The sequence below is a fragment of the Mustela putorius genome, unplaced genomic scaffold, assembly GCF_011764305.1.
Source record: "Mustela putorius furo isolate JIRA1106 unplaced genomic scaffold, ASM1176430v1.1 tig00000640_pilon_pilon_pilon, whole genome shotgun sequence".
Lineage (NCBI taxonomy): Eukaryota > Metazoa > Chordata > Mammalia > Carnivora > Mustelidae > Mustela > Mustela putorius.
In genome coordinates, this window is record NW_025421432.1 from 2835284 (window position 1) to 2857634 (window position 22351).

The window sequence follows — 22351 nt, forward strand, 5'->3', positions numbered from 1 at the left end:
GGTTTCTGTATTCTAACGCGGACATATACGTATATATTTTCACGGACCCTGGAAAAAGCTCAACGTTTTGATCCATTTGGGAAGTCAGATGATGCCAAAGCTCGTTCAGCTCTAGGTCTATAGTTTGTATGTTTAGAACAGGATTATAATTATGACTAACGTGGGCCACTTTATTTACTAGTGAAACAAGACTCTGTCCCAGGACAGACATGTAAGGAACTTACCATATAACTGAGAGGGCCAGACATATACCATACCCACCCTTCAAAACAAGTGCAGTCACTGTAAAAGGATTTTGTTCCAGGTGGTGACACTGGTCCAGGTATGATGCCCTACAAATTTCTTGTGAAGGAGAGGCTATATTTGATTGGCAACACTTCAGGGCAGAGGCATGAGTGTCGGATCATTTGGATTTGAGAACTTAGAAGACTACAGACTTAAGGGGAAGGGCTTGGCAAGGTAACCATGTGGATAGAGCCCCAGAGGCAAAAAGCCCGTGAGAGTGGGCTATTAAAGACCCATGCTCTTGTCTATGCTAACATTTTTTGCAGCGGTGGCAAATGCCCTGGGCAAAGTTCTGACCTTGGAACCCTATTTTTCCAGGCTTTTAGAAAGGATGCAGCCTCCGAAGCTACAGAGAAGGCTTTCTACACATGGTATTTTCAGGACAGACAAGGTAAGAGGAAAACAAAAGAAACAACACAACAAGGCATCAAGTACTTCACCCCACCCTGAATATCTGCCCACTTATCGTCACTCACTCTCAAGACACTCATGCTTGAGACAGAAAGTTATATTTCGTTTGTTTTCACTGCTGCAAGTCCAATAGGAATAGCCAGAGCCTTTTAGAAGATTAGACCCAAGTTGGTGTTTTAGAGTGAGAAACTGAGGTTGAGAGTGATGAGCCTATGGGAAGAAAGATCACAAGGGAATGTGCCTAGACCTTAGAAACAGTGGTTCTGTGGCAAGGGCCCATCCCCTGTTTCTTTGGACGATGCTCAAAGACTGGAGAAGGGGAAGTAGAGCCCTAGATATGAGGAGAAAAGAGTAGTGCTTGGCTTCCCGCAGGTGATCTAAAAAGTGGCAACAAGCCCGATGGGGAAACTGATGAACCAAAATGGCATCCAGGAGAGTCTTAGTTAAAGGAGTATGAGGTCAAGCATACCAAGTCATGAACTGCCAGAGTAGTGTGGCAAGATAACCAAGGTTCCTGAGCACTCAAACGCCACCAAAGTTTCTGAATTATTGGGCGCACCAAGGCACTCTCACAGAAATCAATCCTCCTGGCGTGAGGGGAACGATGTTTCTGAATGTATGGGTGGATTTGATTGGCTAAGAGTTTGTTGTCTGTGTTCATCAGAGCTATGGGCCTGTCGTTCTCCATTTGTTTTGTTTTTGGTTTCGTTTTTGTTTTCACATTTTGTTTATCTAGATTTGGTACCAGAGTCATTCTAAGCTGGTAGAATGACTTTGACTTTGAAATTTTTTCTTTTTTTTTTTTTTTTTTTTTCAATTTTCTGGAAGAGATGGAGAAGAATAGATATCAACTCCTTCAAAGTTTGATAGACGCCACCTTTGAAGACCTCTGGTTCTGGAGTTTTGTTGGGAGTGTTCTAATTACCGATTCCACATCCTGGTTGGTAGTTTTCTCAAAATCTTTCTTTTTTGCTGTTTCAGTGTTGGGCGGTTCCATGTTTGTACAAATTTATCCATTTCTTCTAGGTTTACCCCCCGTTTCATAGCCTATAATTTCTATGATAGTCTTTCATTGTACTTACTTTTTCTGTGGTCTCAGTTATTGTTTCCTCTGTTTCTTTTCTCATTTTGATTCCCCCGCCCCTTGTTTTGAAAGTCTCGCTAAAGGCTTATCCAGGTTGGGGATCTTTTCAAGGAATCCCTTCCTACTTTCACAGATTCGTTGTATTGTTGTGCTTTTAGTCTCTGTTTTCTTTATTTCTGTTGTAGTCTACTATTTCCTTCGCCCTACAGGTGTTGGGTTTTTTTTTCTTGTACTCGCTGCATTCGGAGGAAGATTTGGGTGTTCATGCGAGGTTTTTCTTGCTTCGTGAGGTAGGCCTGTGTTGCTCTCTAGCTTCCGTTTCGTGCAATGAGGGCTGCATCCCAAGGATTTTGGACCATTGTGTTTCCACATTTTCATTTGTCTCCATGTATGTTCTCGTTGCCCCTTTGAGTTATTGATGGCCCCATTCGGTCATTCAGTGTTACTGAAGCTCCCTGTAATGGTGTCCGTTCCATATTTTTTCCTGTGGTTGATGGCTAGTTTCATAAAGTTTCTGTTAGAAAAGATGCTTGATACGACTTCAGTTGCCTTGATTTTTGTGCGACTAGTTTGTGGCCTCCAATGTGATGTGTTTTGGAGAATGTTCTATCGGTACTGGAAAAGAATGTGTATCTTCCTGTTCTAGGCCAACTGTTGGAATATATCTGTGAGAGCCATCTAGTCCAATATGTCCTTCAAAGCCACATTTTCCTCAAGGATTTTCTGTCTAGATGAGCTATCCATGGATGTTACTAGGGTGTACGAGTCCCCTGCTCTTATTGAATACTCTGAAAAAGTTCTTTGTATTTATTTTTGAAAGCTTTTATTTATTGATTTGACAGAGATCACAAGTAGGCAGGGAGGCAGGCAAAGAGAGAGGGGGAATCAGGCTTCCCACTGAGTAGAGAGCCACATGCAGGCTCGATCCCAGGACCCTGGGATCATGACGTCAGCCGAAGGCAGAGGCTTAAACCACTGAGCCACCTAGGTACCCCCCAAATTCCTTGTTGTGCATAGCTGCTTTATGTATCGGGAGGCTCCCATGTTGGGAGTAGAAATATTGGCAACTTTTATATGTTCTTGTTGATTACATGCTTTGGGATTACGTAGTGTCCTTCTTTGTCTCTTGTTTCAGTCTTTGTTTGAAAGTCAATTATGGGTCTGCTGCAAGTATTTCTACCCTGGCTTTCTTTTCACTTCTGTTTCCATGGCCAAAGTTCTTTGCAAATCTTCCCTTTAAATTTACATCTGCCCGACGTTCTGAAATATGTCTTTTGTGTGCGGTATGTAGACGGATCTACTTTTCTTCATTCTGTCACCTTATGTCTCTTGATTTTAGGCTTTGGAACATTTACATTTAAAATAATAGATGATCTCTCTCTCTCTCTCTCCCGCTCTCTCTCTCTCTGTCTCTGTCTCTCCCTCTCTCTCTCTATCTATGTTATGTGTATTTTTTATTTTTTTATTAAGTAGATTTATTTCTTTTCAGAAAAACAGTATTCCTTATTTGTTCACCACACCCAGTGATCCATGCAATCCGTGTCCTCTATAATAGCCGCCACCTGGAACCCCAATACCCCCCCCGACACTTTAAACTCCGCAGTTTGTTTTTCAGAGTCTATAGTATCTCATGATTCACCTCCCCTTCCAATTTACCCCAACTCCCTACTCCTCTCCAACATTCCTTGTCCTCCATGATATTTGTGATGCTCCACAACTAAGTGAAAACTTATGATAATTGACTGCCTCTGCTTGACTTATTTCACTCAGCATAATCCCTTCCAGTCCCGTCCATGTTGCTACGAAAGTTGGGTATCCGTCCTTACTGATGGAGGCATAATACTCCATAGTGTATATGGACCACATCTTCCTTATCCAAACGTCCGTTGAAGGGCATCTTGGTCCCTTCCACAGTTTGGCGACCATGGCCGTTGCTGCTCTAAACATTGGGGTACAGATGGCCCTTCTTTTCACTACATCTGTATCTTTGGGGTAGATACCCAGGAGTGCAATTGCAGGGTCGTAGGGAAATTCTCTTCTTAAATTATAGAGGAATCTCCACACTGTTCTCCAAAGAGCCTGCACCAATTTGCATTCTCACCAACAGTTAAGAGGGTTCCCCTTTCTCCACATCCTCTCCAACACATGTTGTTTCCTGTTTTGTTAATTATGGCCATTCTAACTGGTGTCAGGTGATATCTCAATGTGGTTTTAATTTGAATCCACAAAAAACACAACACACACGAAAAAGGCAAACATATCAAAAAATGGGCCGAGGATGTGAGCAGACACTTCTCCAAACAAGACATACAAATGGCTATCAGACACATGAAAAAGTGTTCATCATCACTAGCCCTCAGGGAGATTCAAATTGTGTGTATTTTTTGCCACTTTCTTTTTTTGTTTTTAAGTTGTCTTCACTGTTCTTCATTATTTCTTCTCTTGCTCTTTCTCTCATGGTTTGCTTGATTTCTTTAGGCTATACTGAGCTTCCTTCTTGTGTGTTTTTTGCAGATGTGTTACCAGATTTGATTTGTAGTTACCACTATGTTTATATTAGGGCATCCTATGCATATAGCAGTCTATGGTGAGTTGATGACTGCTTAAGTGTGAATCGAATATTCACACTTGTCTCAGCCATGGGTTAGGGTGGTGGTGTGTGATACGTTTCATGGTTTCAAGCTATGCTTCCCTTGACCGATTGCTAGAGATGATTTCGTTTTATTGCTTTTGTGCATCTTTCTTTTCTTCCTCCTCCATACGCTCTTTCTTTTCCCCTCAAAAGTCTCCCTTAATGCTTATGGTACAGACGGTTTGGTGATCCTAATTCCTTCAACTTTTGTTTGGGAAATTCTCGCTCTCCTTCTCTTCTGAGTGACAGCCTTGTTGGATAGTGTTCTTGGCTTGATTTTGTTTGTTTGTTTGTGTCTGTTGTTTTGGATTCATTTTTCTTCTTTGTGTACATCGACTGTATCATCTCACTCAATTACAGACTGCAAATTTCTGCAGCAGAAAAGTCTGCCAAACACTTCTTGTTTTCTCCTTTTGATTTTTTGCCCCCCCTTTTTTTATTAACTTTTAATGTTTTTCAGCATAACAGTATTCATTATTTTTGCATCACACACAAAGCTCCATGCAATCTGTGCCCTCTCCAGTACCCACCACCTGGATCCCCCAACCTCCCACCCCCCGCCCGTTCAAACACCTCCGATTGATTTTCAGAGTCCATAGTCTCTCATGGTTCACCTCCCCTTCCAATATCCCTGTCTTGCCTTCTCCTCCCCATCTCCCCTTGTCCACCATGGTAGTTGTTATGCTCCAGAAATAAGTGATACCTTAGGATAATTGACTTTCTCTGCCTGACTCATTTCATGCCACATAATCTCTTCCAGTCCTGTCCATGTTGCTACAAGAGTTGGGTATTTATCCTTTCTGATGGAGGCATAATATTCCATAGTGTATATGGCCCACATCTTCCTTATCCATTCGTCCATTGAAGGGCTTCTTGGTTCTTTCCATAGCTTGGTGACCGTGGCCATTGTGGCTATAAACATTGGTGTAGAAATGGCCCTTCTTGTCACTACATCTGTATCCTTCGGCTAAATACTCAGTAGTTCAGCAGCAGGATCATAGGAAAGCTCTCTTTTTAATTTCTTGAGGAATCTCCACACTGTACTCCAAAGAGGATGCACCAACTTGCATTCCCACCAACAGTGTTAGAGGGTTCCCCTTTCTCCACATCCTCTCCAACACATCGTCGTTTCCTGTCTTGGTCATCTTGGCCAGTCTCTTAGTGGTGTAAGGTGGTATCTCAAGGTGGTTTTGATTTGACTCTCCCTGATGGCCAGTGGTGATGAATATGTTTTCATGTGTCTGATAGCCATTTGTATGTCTTCATGGGAGGAGTGTCTGTTCATGTCTTCTGCCCCTTTTTGGATATGATTGTCTGTTTTTTGTGTGTGTTGAGTTTCAGGAGTTCTTTATAGATCCTGGATATCGACCTTTTGTCTGTCCTGGCATCAAAACAGACACATAGACCAGTGGAACAGAGTAGAGAGCCCAGATATGGACCCTCAACTCTATGGTCCCAACAATGTTCGACAACACAGGAAAAAGTATACAGGGGAAGAAAGACTTTCTCTGCAATAAATGGTGCTAGGAAAACTGGACAGCTCTATGGAGAAGAATGAAACTCAACCATTCCATACCCCGTCCACAAAGATAAACTCGAAATGGATAAAAGATCTCAACGTGAGACAGACATCCATCAGAATCCTACAGGAGAATATAGGCAGCAACCACTTTGATATCAGCGACGGCAACTTCTTTCCACATATGTGTCCAAAGGCAAAGGAAACAAAAGTGAAGATGAACTTTAGGGTCTTCATCAAATCAAAAGCTTCTGCCCAACAAAGGAAAGAGTCAAGGAAACAAAGAGGCAACCCACCGAATGGGTGAAGGTATTTGGGAAGGACAGGACAGACAAAAGCTTGATATGCAGGGTCTCTTGCTGCTTTTAAAATGATTTCTTTTCACCCCCTTTTTGCCATTTGGATTACGAGGCATTTTGTGGTGGACTAGCTTGGGAAGATTTTGTTGGGGGCTCCTTGTGCATCCTGGATGTGGACTTTGGTTTCCTTCCCCAGATTCAGGATCGTGTTAGCTATGACTCGTGCAAATAAGTTTTCTGTCCCCTTCCCTCCCTCTCCTCCTTCCGGCATCCCTGTAATGCCCACGTTACTACACTTGATGGTGTCCCTGAATTCTCCAATCGTATTTCATTTTTATCATACTTTCTCCACACTACACTTCAGCTTGATTGTTTTCCGTCATTCTGTCTTTGGGATCACTGAATCTTCTGCTTGCTCTCGTCTCCTGTGTGTTCCATGTAATGTGTTTTGGGGCCATTTCCCTGTATTTTAGGTTTAACAGATAGAGGTAAGAATGGGAGGGGGAAGCCAAATAAGACAGTCCTGGAGACGAGCATACGATTCTCCCCCCGCCCCCCCTCCCCCACTCCCTGCCATATACCTGACTCCATGGGAATGCCGGTTGCTGGTAGGGTTCCAGGCGGAATGTTGAGGGTGTGTTGTGACTACCGGATCCATGGTGACCATCACTTGTCCTGTGGTCGAGCAGTACCATGGAGCAGCTGCCAGGCTCTCTGGAGCATGGCTTTGAACTGATCCTTGGGAAGTTGGATGAGATGATGGCGAAGCTGCTGCCAAGTGACTCGAGTCCTCGGCTGATGTTCCACAGCCTCCAGTGGGAGACACTGCTGTGTCCGCCTGTCATTGGCTTCTTGGTGGGCCTCCTCTTTCTATGCCGACTTGTTCAGTCTGTTAGAAGTCACTCCTACGAGAACCGTGAGAAGCAGCTGGCAGAAGCACTGGCTGCAGGGATCGAGGAGAAATGCCACCTCATTGACAAGGTTTCTGTAGCTGAGAAGGAGCATGCAGCAATCGAATCATCTGGAGAAAAGGCCAAACTGGAGAAAGAGTCATTCGATATCCCCAGCCTTGCAGACTCTTACAGAAAGGCGAAGACGACCAACGTGATGCTGATGAAGGAACTCCATTCTCTGTGTCGAGGCCTGGAGGAAGAGAGAGCCAAAAGATCCCAGCAAGAAGAGCAGATGATGGAGATGCTCAAAGACCTGAAGGTCCTAGAAGACATGATGACTTTCGTGAAATCACAGGGAGCTTTTCCAAACCTGCTTGGAGACCAAGAGCCAAGCCCTGCTGCTCCTTGGCCTGGGAGTGGGCCTGGGGCTTAAAGCGGTGCTGTTGCCTCCCCTCCACTCCGGCCTCCCACCTGCCAGGCTTTGTTCCTCCCCTTCAACGTCTATCTACGGGTCACGGTGGCCGGTGGGTGCAAGGTTTGTCCTCCCCGGAGTGAGTTCTTCCATCTTCACTGGCTAGACACAGCACACAGCTCCATCATGGTTGACTCCCCCACGTCGAAACACTATTGCCAGTCCTGGAACCGCACTCAGCACTCTGGGACTTTTTTTTGTCTTCCCAGAAGTGTGGACTTGCTTTCAGTAGTACCGAAAGACATACTTTCCTTAGAAGCAAATTATCTTTTACTCTGTGGCCTTAGATTTCTCAAGTTCTTACATTGCCAAGGCTACTGACGGTAGTCTTTGATAGGGGAACTATTTTTCTTTTTTAATTTATTCTCTCTGTAATATTGTATTATAGTTTACAAAAATATGTCATGTAGCAATAAAGACTTGGAATTATTAACAGCAGTATTGTTTTGCTTTTGTTTTCCCAACATTAACCAGTCATACGTAAGCGAGTCACACCTTGCTCGCTCCAGTATGTACTCTTTTAATTTCAATCCAAATAGCGACCTTAGAGCCTATATCACCGGTATCAGTGGGAGTGCTCAATGATTGATCCCTTCATAGAATACCCAGTGCTCATCACATCCCTTGCCCTTCTTAATGGCTATCACCCAAACACCCATTCCCCTACCCACTGCCTCTCCAGCAACAAAAGAAAAGCTACCCTATGACCCTAGGTATTTACCCTAAAGATACAATTGGAGCAATGCCATGTGACACCTGCACTCCAAGCTTCAAGGCAGCCATGTTCCCTGTAACCAAACGGTGGAAACAGCCAAGATAACCACTGATGGATGCACGGGTATTGGTGATGTGGAGTCCGCCCGTGCAGGCCAGCTTAGACACACACACACACACACACACACACACACACACACACACATACCCACCACACACACACAAAGGAATGCTGCATAGCCCTCAGAAAGAATGAATACTTACAATTTACATCAAGATGGATGGAACTGGAGGTTATTTTGCTAAGTGAAATAAGCCAATCAGAGAAAGACAAGTATCATATGGTTTCATTCCTAAGTAAAACAGAGCAGGGAGCATCGGGAATGGGCGGGAAAACAGAATGACAAGTGGTTGGAGAAGGAGAGAAACCGTAAGAGGCATGGAATGCATTTTGAATTCCAGTTGTTAAGTTCTTCATCTTTGGTTCTTGTTTTCTACCTCTTGGGTGAGGGCCTTACGTCCTCCACTCTTTTCTCACAGATAGAGTGTTTTCTACCATTGCTTTAATTACTGTAGCAGGCATATTGCGTATCTCTGCTTGATTTAGCTCTCTGGATGGGATGTTGTCCTGGGTTCTTTGTTTTGGGATACCTTCCTCTGTCTGTTGGTTTCCTCTAAGTGTCTCTGTTTGCATGCTTTAAGCAAGTCAACTAGATGTCCCGTTCTTGAACTTTTTGACCTGTAGAAAGGAGTCCCTGTGGTGCTCTGCAGTGGCATGTTCCCTGCTCAGGAAGGCTGTGTTCATGTCACTTGAAGGCTGTCTCTAACCTGTGTTTTGAGAGCAATACTCTTGTGGCTCAGCTGCCTTTGCCCTAAGGCATGTCCTGTGCAGTGGTTCTGTAGGTTGTGGGCAGGGTTCACTCCCGCTGGGGGTTAGTGGGGGCAGTCTGGGGGTCCCTTGGGCTCGAGTTGAGCCAGACCAGGCGTTGGCCAAAGATACAGTAGCGCCACACTGTAGGGCGGTTCTCTTGTGTTGTTCCCTTAAAAGGTTTCTTTGGTGGGGTGGGAGGGGCCTGCTGTCAGAGCAGATATCGGCTTCCAGCCATGGCTAAGGTTCGAGATATTTCATATGTGTGGGTATCTTCTCATTTCCGTAGGTCAGGGGTCACTATAGAGTGCTGGGCTGGTCCCTGTGATGGTTGCTTGAACACTGTCAGGCACTGTTTCGGAGGGGCTCTGGCCAGGAAGTATTGGTGGGGGCCGTTCCGCAGAAGGAAGCAAGGACTCCCTAGTGCTAACAAGGTTGTTCAGATCTGTTTGGGGAGGCGACCTGTACATGCTTTGGCAGGGATGGTGAGGCCAGTAGCAGTGCAGGATAAGCGGTAGCAGCAAGGCCCATTGTGGGAGGTAACCTGCAGCCACGGAAAACTCCTCCTCGGCCCTCACTGGGTTTGGAGGCGGGCAAGTTGGCAGAAGGGAGCCAGTTGGGTTAAGAGTACTGAGCTGGTTTCCACAGGCCTCTGGGAATGTCAGCTGGTGGGCAGGGATGGGAAGTCGCACCAGTCAGCTCCTTAGTTCCTAGGAGAACGTCCCTCAACAATCCCCTCAAGCACATGCTCTGGGATTAGTCCACAAATCTCCCTTTGGTGTACCTCCGTCATTTTTCAAACCATTCTTCTCTGCTTTCCTCCCGAGGGCTGCTTATTTGATAGTCCCTTGAAGGGCAGGCGTGCAGGACTCAGTTTCCTCTTATCCTCCTGGGCCTTGCAGATCTGATTCTACGGATGCCTAAAGTGCCAGGTATTACGCGCCTGGAAATTGGAAGAACTCACAGAATTTGGCTCCTTTGGTTTGCAAAGCCAAATGTGATGGGAATCTGTCTTCCTTGTCTGGGATCCCCATGCCTGGATTGCCTCGTGTGACTGTCGGCTTTTTTCTCTACCCTCTTCATCCATGGCATCTCTCCCTCCCAAGCACAGGTGCACAGGTGGCTTTAGATCCTGATGGCATCTTTACCCTTTCTATTCTCTTGATCTAGCCACTTTAGAGCATTTCGCTGTAGAGAGTCTGTTGTGCCAGTTTTGGGGTAATTTTCTGTGTTATTGACTCTGTTGTCGGTGCTGTGTAGATGGATGCATGGGACAGGGTGAGCATAGGATCCTCCTACTCCACCATGTCCCTCGACGTTGTTCCTCTGTTCACTACAGCATAATGTTGTTGTGGACACTGTCCACATTAGCTTTCAGAACTAGAGCTTTACAGAGGTTTGGTCTCTCCAATGGGAGTCTTAAAAGGTGGGGAACCGGATGTGGGATTCACATCTTTCCCTGGTCTAGAAGACGTTGGCAGTTCCCATGTCCTCCTGAGTATGTGTCTCAGCCTCTCCTGTTTCAAAATGGGTTTTTCTTATTTATCGGATGTATACCAGCAGCTCAGCTAGTTTGGATTTCTTTCAGAGCTCATGGTTCCATACCGAGCTGCACATTTCAGCGTGTCCTTGGAGGAGGTGATTTCCGGAGTGTCCCCTGTAGCCATCTAGAACTGGTACCCACTCTTGTATCTTCTCATTTTTTTTCTCCCTGGACGTGGTAATATCAAGAGATCTATGTCTTCCATTCTGTGGACTTGCCCTTTAGCCCTCTATTGATTGATTTTTCCTTTTATATTTTTAAATTCATTTATCGGATTATTCAGATCCATAATTTGCAATGTTTTTCTTTGTTTGTTTGTTTGTTTCAATGACTTCTGTTCACTGAACTTCTCCTTTGGCACATGCATTGTTTCTGTGCTTATTGAGTTGTCTGTGGTCTCTTGAAATTCCCTGAAGTTCCTTCATTATATTGAATTCTTTGTCAGGGAACTAAGAAGTTGCCATTTTTCGGTGGTTAGTTCCTGAAAAATTATTGTGTTGCTTGGCAGTACCATGTGTTTTGTGAGAAAAGAGTACTTATTGTTCATAGGTTTCTATGTATGAACTAGGTACTGTTCAGTAGCAACAATACTTCTTACAAAGGCCATTTTGTTTTCCAATTCCTCAAATATATTTTGAATAGTTACTATGCACTGAGCATTGCTAATTGTTCTTTCAGTTAGAATTGTGTCCCAACAAAGTCCACCCCCCCCCACACACACACACACTTAAAGCCCATTCCCATCTTACAAGGATAAGGTGGCCTCCTTGGAAATAGGGTATGTCCAAGGATAGATGGCCTACACCAGAATTTAGGAGAGGAAGGAGTTCTCCATTCCATATATGAGAGAAGGAATGGCCCAACTGACTCCTTATCTTTGGCCTTCTTTCCAGAACTGGGAGAAAATAAACTTTTGTTCTTCTGAGCCATCCAGTTGGTGGCACTTAGGCATAGCGGCCCTAGAAAATGCATACAGGTTTCTGTATTCTAACGCGGACATATACGTATATATTTTCACGGACCCTGGAAAAAGCTCAACGTTTTGATCCATTTGGGAAGTCAGATGATGCCAAAGCTCGTTCAGCTCTAGGTCTATAGTTTGTATGTTTAGAACAGGATTATAATTATGACTAACGTGGGCCACTTTATTTACTAGTGAAACAAGACTCTGTCCCAGGACAGACATGTAAGGAACTTACCATATAACTGAGAGGGCCAGACATATACCATACCCACCCTTCAAAACAAGTGCAGTCACTGTAAAAGGATTTTGTTCCAGTTGGTGACACTGGTCCAGGTATGATGCCGTACAAATTTCTTGTGAAGGAGAGGCTATATTTGATTGGAAACACTTCAGGGCAGAGGCATGAGTGTCGGATCATTTGGATTTGAGAACTTAGAAGACTACAGACTTAAGGGGAAGGGCTTGGCAAGGTAACCATGTGGATAGAGCCCCAGAGGCAAAAAGCCCGTGAGAGTGGGCTATTAAAGACCCATGCTCTTGTCTATGCTAACATTTTGCAGCGGTGGCAAATGCCCTGGGCAAAGTTCTGACCTTGGAACCCTATTTTTCCAGGCTTTTAGAAAGGATGCAGCCTCCGAAGCTACAGAGAAGGCTTTCTACACATGGTATTTTCAGGACAGACAAGGTAAGAGGAAAACAAAAGAAACAACACAACAAGGCATCAAGTACTTCACCCCACCCTGAATATCTGCCCACTTATCGTCACTCACTCTCAAGACACTCATGCTTGAGACAGAAAGTTATATTTCGTTTGTTTTCACTGCTGCAAGTCCAATAGGAATAGCCAGAGCCTTTTAGAAGATTAGACCCAAGTTGGTGTTTTAGAGTGAGAAACTGAGGTTGAGAGTGATGAGCCTATGGGAAGAAAGATCACAAGGGAATGTGCCTAGACCTTAGAAACAGTGGTTCTGTGGCAAGGGCCCATCCCCTGTTTCTTTGGACGATGCTCAAAGACTGGAGAAGGGGAAGTAGAGCCCTAGATATGAGAGAGAAAAGAGTAGTGCTTGGCTTCCCGCAGGTGATCTAAAAAGTGGCAACAAGCCCGATGGGGAAACTGATGAACCAAAATGGCATCCAGGAGAGTCTTAGTTAAAGGAGTATGAGGTCAAGCATACCAAGTCATGAACTGCCAGAGTAGTGTGGCAAGATAACCAAGGTTCCTGAGCACTCAAACGCCACCAAAGTTTCTGAATTATTGGGCGCACCAAGGCACTCTCACAGAAATCAATCCTCCTGGCGTGAGGGGAACGATGTTTCTGAATGTATGGGTGGATTTGATTGGCTAAGAGTTTGTTGTCTGTGTTCATCAGAGCTATGGGCCTGTCGTTCTCCATTTGTTTGGTTTTTGGTTTCGTTTTTGTTTTCACATTTTGTTTATCTAGATTTGGTACCAGAGTCATTCTAAGCTGGTAGAATGACTTTGAAATTTTTTTTTTTTTTTTTTTTTTTTTTTTTTCAATTTTCTGGAAGAGATGGAGAAGAATAGATATCAACTCCTTCAAAGTTTGATAGACGCCACCTTTGAAGACCTCTGGTTCTGGAGTTTTGTTGGGAGTGTTCTAATTACCGATTCCACATCCTGGTTGGTAGTTTTCTCAAAATCTTTCTTTTTTGCTGTTTCAGTGTTGGGCGGTTCCATGTTTGTACAAATTTATCCATTTTTCTTCTAGGTTACCCCGTTTCATAGCCTATAATTTCTATGATAGTCTTTCATTGTACTTACTTTTTCTGTGGTCTCAGTTATTGTTTCCTCTGTTTCTTTTCTCATTTTGATTCCCCCGCCCCTTGTTTTGAAAGTCTCGCTAAAGGCTTATCCAGGTTGGGGATCTTTTCAAGGAATCCCTTCCTACTTTCACAGATTCGTTGTATTGTTGTGCTTTTAGTCTCTGTTTTCTTTATTTCTGTTGTAGTCTACTATTTCCTTCGCCCTACAGGTGTTGGGTTTTTTTCTTGTACTCGCTGCATTCGGAGGAAGATTTGGGTGTTCATGCGAGGTTTTTTCTTGCTTCGTGAGGTAGGCCTGTGTTGCTCTCTAGCTTCCGTTTCGTGCAATGAGGGCTGCATCCCAAGGATTTTGGACCATTGTGTTTCCACATTTTCATTTGTCTCCATGTATGTTCTCGTTGCCCCTTTGAGTTATTGATGGCCCCATTCGGTCATTCAGTGTTACTGAAGCTCCCTGTAATGGTGTCCGTTCCATATTTTTTCCTGTGGTTGATGGCTAGTTTCATAAAGTTTCTGTTAGAAAAGATGCTTGATACGACTTCAGTTGCCCTGATTTTTTTTTGTGCGACTAGTTTGTGGCCTCCAATGTGATGTGTTTTGGAGAATGTTCTATCGGTACTGGAAAAGAATGTGTATCTTCCTGTTCTAGGCCAACTGTTGGAATATATCTGTGAGAGCCATCTAGTCCAATATGTCCTTCAAAGCCACATTTTCCTCAAGGATTTTCTGTCTAGATGAGCTATCCATGGATGTTACTAGGGTGTACGAGTCCCCTGCTCTTATTGAATACTCTGAAAAAGTTCTTTGTATTTATTTTTGAAAGCTTTTATTTATTGATTTGACAGAGATCACAAGTAGGCAGGGAGGCAGGCAAAGAGAGAGGGGGAATCAGGCTTCCCACTGAGTAGAGAGCCACATGCAGGCTCGATCCCAGGACCCTGGGATCATGACGTCAGCCGAAGGCAGAGGCTTAAACCACTGAGCCACCTAGGTACCCCCCAAATTCCTTGTTGTGCATAGCTGCTTTATGTATCGGGAGGCTCCCATGTTGGGAGTAGAAATATTGGCAACTTTTATATGTTCTTGTTGATTACATGCTTTGGGATTACGTAGTGTCCTTCTTTGTCTCTTGTTTCAGTCTTTGTTTGAAAGTCAATTATGGGTCTGCTGCAAGTATTTCTACCCTGGCTTTCTTTTCACTTCTGTTTCCATGGCCAAAGTTCTTTGCAAATCTTCCCTTTAAATTTTTACATCTGCCCGACGTTCTGAAATATGTCTTTTGTGTGCGGTATGTAGACGGATCTACTTTTCTTCATTCTGTCACCTTATGTCTCTTGATTTTAGGCTTTGGAACATTTACATTTAAAATAATAGATGATCTCTCTCTCTCTCTCTCTCCCGCTCTCTCTGTCTCTGTCTCTGTCTCTCTCTCCCTCTCTCTCTCTATCTATGTTATGTGTATTTTTTATTTTTTTATTAAGTAGATTTATTTCTTTTCAGAAAAACAGTATTCCTTATTTGTTCACCACACCCAGTGATCCATGCAATCCGTGTCCGCTATAATAGCCGCCACCTGGAACCCCGATACCCCCCCGACACTTTAAACTCCGCAGTTTGTTTTTCAGAGTCTATAGTATCTCATGATTCACCTCCCCTTCCAATTTACCCCAACTCCCTACTCCTCTCCAACATTCCTTGTCCTCCATGATATTTGTGATGCTCCACAACTAAGTGAAAACTTATGATAATTGACTGCCTCTGCTTGACTTATTTCACTCAGCATAATCCCTTCCAGTCCCGTCCATGTTGCTACGAAAGTTGGGTATCCGTCCTTACTGATGGAGGCATAATACTCCATAGTGTATATGGACCACATCTTCCTTATCCAAACGTCCGTTGAAGGGCATCTTGGTCCCTTCCACAGTTTGGCGACCATGGCCGTTGCTGCTCTAAACATTGGGGTACAGATGGCCCTTCTTTTCACTACATCTGTATCTTTGGGGTAGATACCCAGGAGTGCAATTGCAGGGTCGTAGGGAAATTCTCTTCTTAAATTATAGAGGAATCTCCACACTGTTCTCCAAAGAGCCTGCACCAATTTGCATTCTCACCAACAGTTAAGAGGGTTCCCCTTTCTCCACATCCTCTCCAACACATGTTGTTTCCTGTTTTGTTAATTATGGCCATTCTAACTGGTGTCAGGTGATATCTCAATGTGGTTTTAATTTGAATCCACAAACACAACACACACGAAAAAGGCAAACATATCAAAAAATGGGCCGAGGATGTGAGCAGACACTTCTCCAAACAAGACATACAAATGGCTATCAGACACATGAAAAAGTGTTCATCATCACTAGCCCTCAGGGAGATTCAAATTGTGTGTATTTTTTTTGCCACTTTCTTTTTTGTTTTTAAGTTGTCTTCACTGTTCTTCATTATTTCTTCTCTTGCTCTTTCTCTCATGGTTTGCTTGATTTCTTTAGGCTATACTGAGCTTCCTTCTTGTGTGTTTTTTTGCAGATGTGTTACCAGATTTGATTTGTAGTTACCACTATGTTTATATTAGGGCATCCTATGCATATAGCAGTCTATGGTGAGTTGATGACTGCTTAAGTGTGAATCGAATATTCACACTTGTCTCAGCCATGGGTTAGGTATGGTGTGTGATACGTTTCATGGTTTCAAGCTATGCTTCCCTTGACCGATTGCTAGAGATGATTTCGTTTTATTGCTTTTGTGCATCTTTCTTTTTTCTTCCTCCTCCATACGCTCTTTCTTTTCCCCTCAAAAGTCTCCCTTAATGCTTATGGTACAGACGGTTTGGTGATCCTAATTCCTTCAACTTTTGTTTGGGAAATTCTCTCTCTCCTTCTCTTCTGAGTGACAGCCTTGTTGGATAGTGTTCTTGGCTTGATTTTGTTTGTTTGTTTGTGTCTGTTGTTTTGGATTCATTTTTCTTCTTTGTGTACATCGACTGTATCATCTCACTCAATTACAGACTGCAAATTTCTGCAGAAAAGTCTGCCCAAACACTTCTTGTTTTCTCCTTTTGATTTTTTGCCCCCCTTTTTTATTAACTTTTAATGTTTTTCAGCATAACAGTATTCATTATTTTTGCATCACACACAAAGCTCCATGCAATCTGTGCCCTCTCCAGTACCCACCACCTGGATCCCCCAACCTCCCCCCCCCCGCCCGTCAAAAACACCTCCGATTGATTTTCAGAGTCCATAGTCTCTCATGGTTCACCTCCCCTTCCAATATCCCTGTCTTGCCTTCTCCTCCCCATCTCCCCTTGTCCACCATGGTAGTTGTTATGCTCCAGAAATAAGTGATACCTTAGGATAATTGACTTTCTCTGCCTGACTCATTTCATGCCACATAATCTCTTCCAGTCCTGTCCATGTTGCTACAAGAGTTGGGTATTTATCCTTTCTGATGGAGGCATAATATTCCATAGTGTATATGGCCCACATCTTCCTTATCCATTCGTCCATTGAAGGGCTTCTTGGTTCTTTCCATAGCTTGGTGACCGTGGCCATTGTGGCTATAAACATTGGTGTAGAAATGGCCCTTCTTGTCACTACATCTGTATCCTTCGGCTAAATACTCAGTAGTTCAGCAGCAGGATCATAGGAAAGCTCTCTTTTTAATTTCTTGAGGAATCTCCACACTGTACTCCAAAGAGGATGCACCAACTTGCATTCCCACCAACAGTGTTAGAGGGTTCCCCCTTTCTCCACATCCTCTCCAACACATGTCGTTTCCTGTCTTGGTCATCTTGGCCAGTCTTAGTGGTGTAAGGTGGTATCTCAAGGTGGTTTTGATTGACTCTCCCTGATGGCCAGTGGTGATGAATATGTTTTCATGTGTCTGATAGCCATTTGTATGTCTTCATGGGAGGAGTGTCTGTTCATGTCTTCTGCCCCTTTTTGGATATGATTGTCTGTTTTGTGTGTGTTGAGTTTCAGGAGTTCTTTATAGATCCTGGATATCGACCTTTTGTCTGTCCTGGCATCAAAACAGACACATAGACCAGTGGAACAGAGTAGAGAGCCCAGATATGGACCCTCAACTCTATGGTCCCAACAATGTTCGACAACACAGAAAAAGTATACAGGGAAGAAAGACTTTCTCTGCAATAAATGGTGCTAGGAAAACTGGACAGCTCTATGGAGAAGAATGAAACTCAACCATTCCATACCCCGTCCACAAAGATAAACTCGAAATGGATAAAAGATCTCAACGTGAGACAGACATCCATCAGAATCCTACAGGAGAATATAGGCAGCAACCACTTTGATATCAGCGACGGCAACTTCTTTCCACATATGTCTCCAAAGGCAAAGGAAACAAAAGTGAAGATGAACTTTAGGGTCTTCATCAAATCAAAAGCTTCTGCCCAACAAAGGAAAGAGTCAAGGAAACAAAGAGGCAACCCACCGAATGGGTGAAGGTATTTGGGAAGGACAGGACAGACAAAAGCTTGATATGCAGGGTCTCTTGCTGCTTTTAAAATGATTTCTTTTCACCCCCTTTTTGCCATTTGGATTACGAGGCATTTTGTGGTGGACTAGCTTGGGAAGATTTTGTTGGGGGCTCCTTGTGCATCCTGGATGTGGACTTTGGTTTCCTTCCCCAGATTCAGGATCGTGTTAGCTATGACTCGTGCAAATAAGTTTTCTGTCCCCTTCCCTCCCTCTCCTCCTTCCGGCATCCCTGTAATGCCCACGTTACTACACTTGATGGTGTCCCTGAATTCTCCAATCGTATTTCATTTTTATCATACTTTCTCCACACTACACTTCAGCTTGATTGTTTTCCGTCATTCTGTCTTTGGGATCACTGAATCTTCTGCTTGCTCTCGTCTCCTGTGTGTTCCATGTAATGTGTTTTTGGGGCCATTTCCCTGTATTTTAGGTTTAACAGATAGAGGTAAGAATGGGAGGGGGAAGCCAAATAAGACAGTCCTGGAGACGAGCATACGATTCTCCCCCCCCCCCCCCCTCCCCCACTCCCTGCCATATACCTGACTCCATGGGAATGCCGGTTGCTGGTAGGGTTCCAGGCGGAATGTTGAGGGTGTGTTGTGACTACCGGATCCATGGTGACCATCACTTGTCCTGTGGTCGAGCAGTACCATGGAGCAGCTGCCAGGCTCTCTGGAGCATGGCTTTGAACTGATCCTTGGGAAGTTGGATGAGATGATGGCGAAGCTGCTGCCAAGTGACTCGAGTCCTCGGCTGATGTTCCACAGCCTCCAGTGGGAGACACTGCTGTGTCCGCCTGTCATTGGCTTCTTGGTGGGCCTCCTCTTTCTATGCGACTTGTTCAGTCTGTTAGAAGTCACTCCTACGAGAACCGTGAGAAGCAGCTGGCAGAAGCACTGGCTGCAGGGATCGAGGAGAAATGCCACCTCATTGACAAGGTTTCTGTAGCTGAGAAGGAGCATGCAGCAATCGAATCATCTGGAGAAAAGGCCAAACTGGAGAAAGAGTCATTCGATATCCCCAGCCTTGCAGACTCTTACAGAAAGGCGAAGACGACCAACGTGATGCTGATGAAGGAACTCCATTCTCTGTGTCGAGGCCTGGAGGAAGAGAGAGCCAAAAGATCCCAGCAAGAAGAGCAGATGATGGAGATGCTCAAAGACCTGAAGGTCCTAGAAGACATGATGACTTTCGTGAAATCACAGGGAGCTTTTCCAAACCTGCTTGGAGACCAAGAGCCAAGCCCTGCTGCTCCTTGGCCTGGGAGTGGGCCTGGGGCTTAAAGCGGTGCTGTTGCCTCCCCTCCACTCCGGCCTCCCACCTGCCAGGCTTTGTTCCTCCCCTTCAACGTCTATCTACGGGTCACGGTGGCCGGTGGGTGCAAGGTTTGTCCTCCCCGGAGTGAGTTCTTCCATCTTCACTGGCTAGACACAGCACACAGCTCCATCATGGTTGACTCCCCCACGTCGAAACACTATTGCCGGTCCTGGAACCGCACTCAGCACTCTGGGACTTTCTTTGTCTTCCCAGAAGTGTGGACTTGCTTTCAGTAGTACCGAAAGACATACTTTCCTTAGAAGCAAATTATCTTTTACTCTGTGGCCTTAGATTTCTCAAGTTCTTACATTGCCAAGGCTACTGACGGTAGTCTTTGATAGGGGAACTATTTTCTTTTTTAATTTATTCTCTCTGTAATATTGTATTATAGTTTACAAAAATATGTCATGTAGCAATAAAGACTTGGAATTATTAACAGCAGTATTGTTTTGCTTTTGTTTTCCCAACATTAACCAGTCATACGTAAGCGAGTCACACCTTGCTCGCTCCAGTATGTACTCTTTTAATTTCAATCCAAATAGCGACCTTAGAGCCTATCACCGGTATCAGTGGGAGTGCTCAATGATTGATCCCTTCATAGAATACCCAGTGCTCATCACATCCCTTGCCCTTCTTAATGGCTATCACCCAAACACCCATTCCCCTACCCACTGCCTCTCCAGCAACAAAAGAAAGCTACCCTATGACCCTAGGTATTTACCCTAAAGATACAATTGGAGCAATGCCATGTGACACCTGCACTCCAAGCTTCAAGGCAGCCATGTTCCCTGTAACCAAACGGTGGAAACAGCCAAGATAACCACTGATGGATGCACGGGTATTGGTGATGTGGAGTCCGCCCGTGCAGGCCAGCTTAGACACACACGCACACACACACACACACACACATACCCACCACACACACACAAAGGAATGCTGCATAGCCCTCAGAAAGAATGAATACTTACAATTTACATCAAGATGGATGGAACTGGAGGTTATTTTGCTAAGTGAAATAAGCCAATCAGAGAAAGACAAGTATCATATGGTTTCATTCCTAAGTAAAACAGAGCAGGGAGCATCGGGAATGGGCGGGAAAACAGAATGACAAGTGGTTGGAGAAGGAGAGAAACCGTAAGAGGCATGGAATGCATTTTGAATTCCAGTTGTTAAGTTCTTCATCTTTGGTTCTTGTTTTCTACCTCTTGGGTGAGGGCCTTACGTCCTCCACTCTTTTCTCACAGATAGAGTGTTTTCTACCATTGCTTTAATTACTGTAGCAGGCATATTGCGTATCTCTGCTTGATTTAGCTCTCTGGATGGGATGTTGTCCTGGGTTCTTTGTTTTGGGATACCTTCCTCTGTCTGTTGGTTTCCTCTAAGTGTCTCTGTTTGCATGCTTTAAGCAAGTCAACTAGATGTCCCGTTCTTGAACTTTTTGACCTGTAGAAAGGAGTCCCTGTGGTGCTCTGCAGTGGCATGTTCCCTGCTCAGGAAGGCTGTGTTCATGTCACTTGAAGGCTGTCTCTAACCTGTGTTTTGAGAGCAATACTCTTGTGGCTCAGCTGCCTTTGCCCTAAGGCATGTCCTGTGCAGTGGTTCTGTAGGTTGTGGGCAGGGTTCACTCCCGCTGGGGTTAGTGGGGGCAGTCTGGGGGTCCCTTGGGCTCGAGTTGAGCCAGACCAGGCGTTGGCCAAAGATACAGTAGCACCACACTGTAGGGCGGTTCTCTTGTGTTGTTCCCTTAAAAGGTTTCTTTGGTGGGAGGGGCCTGCTGTCAGAGCAGATATCGGCTTCCAGCCATGGCTAAGGTTCGAGATATTTCATATGTGTGGGTATCTTCTCATTTCCGTAGGTCAGGGGTCACTATAGAGTGCTGGGCTGGTCCCTGTGATGGTTGCTTGAACACTGTCAGGCACTGTTTCGGAGGGGCTCTGGCCAGGAAGTATTGGTGGGGGGCCGTTCCGCAGAAGGAAGCAAGGACTCCCTAGTGCTAACAAGGTTGTTCAGATCTGTTTGGGGAGGCGACCTGTACATGCTTTGGCAGGGATGGTGAGGCCCAGTAGCAGTGCAGGATAAGCGGTAGCAGCAAGGCCCATTGTGGGAGGTAACCTGCAGCCACGGAAAAAACTCCTCCTCGGCCCTCACTGGGTTTGGAGGCGGGCAAGTTGGCAGAAGGGAGCCAGTTGGGTTAAGAGTACTGAGCTGGTTTCCACAGGCCTCTGGGAATGTCAGCTGGTGGGCAGGGATGGGAAGTCGCACCAGTCAGCTCCTTAGTTCCTAGGAGAACGTCCCTCAACAATCCCCTCAAGCACATGCTCTGGGATTAGTCCACAAATCTCCCTTTGGTGTACCTCCGTCATTTTTCAAACCATTCTTCTCTGCTTTCCTCCCGAGGGCTGCTTATTTGATAGTCCCTTGAAGGGCAGGCGTGCAGGACTCAGTTTTTCCTCTTATCCTCCTGGGCCTTGCAGATCTGATTCTACGGATGCCTAAAGTGCCAGGTATTACGCGCCTGGAAATTGGAAGAACTCACAGAATTTGGCTCCTTTGGTTTGCAAAGCCAAATGTGATGGGAATCTGTCTTCCTTGTCTGGGATCCCCATGCCTGGATTGCCTCGTGTGACTGTCGGCTTTTCTCTACCCTCTTCATCCATGGCATCTCTCCCTCCCAAGCACAGGTGCACAGGTGGCTTTAGATCCTGATGGCATCTTTACCCTTTCTATTCTCTTGATCTAGCCACTTTAGAGCATTTCGCTGTAGAGAGTCTGTTGTGCCAGTTTTGGGGTAATTTTCTGTGTTATTGACTCTGTTGTCGGTGCTGTGTAGATGGATGCATGGGACAGGGTGAGCATAGGATCCTCCTACTCCACCATGTCCCTCGACGTTGTTCCTCTGTTCACTACAGCATAATGTTGTTGTGGACACTGTCCACATTAGCTTTCAGAACTAGAGCTTTACAGAGTTTGGTCTCTCCAATGGGAGTCTTAAAAGGTGGGGAACCGGATGTGGGATTCACATCTTTCCCAGGTCAAGAAGACATTGGCAGTTCCCATGTCCTCCTGAGTATG

The 22351-nt window shown here is 44.9% G+C and overlaps 1 protein-coding gene across 5 annotated transcripts in view; it reads left to right on the forward strand.

The window, feature by feature from the left end:
• LOC123392855 overlaps nt 1-22351 on the forward strand; it is an 83902-nt gene that overhangs the window by 58288 nt on the left and 3263 nt on the right. For 3 of the 5 annotated variants that reach the window (XM_045082960.1, XM_045082962.1, XM_045082961.1), the window contains exons 9-11: nt 604-676; nt 1525-1636; nt 12297-12369. In XM_045082960.1, the coding sequence (XP_044938895.1) occupies nt 604-676; nt 1525-1636; nt 12297-12369 (258 nt within the window). Of the gene's footprint in view, nt 1-603; nt 677-1524; nt 1637-11876; nt 12018-12296; nt 12371-13214; nt 13327-22351 lie in introns of those variants that run through there. The other 2 variants (XR_006607530.1, XR_006607531.1) reach the window with 2 other exon arrangements.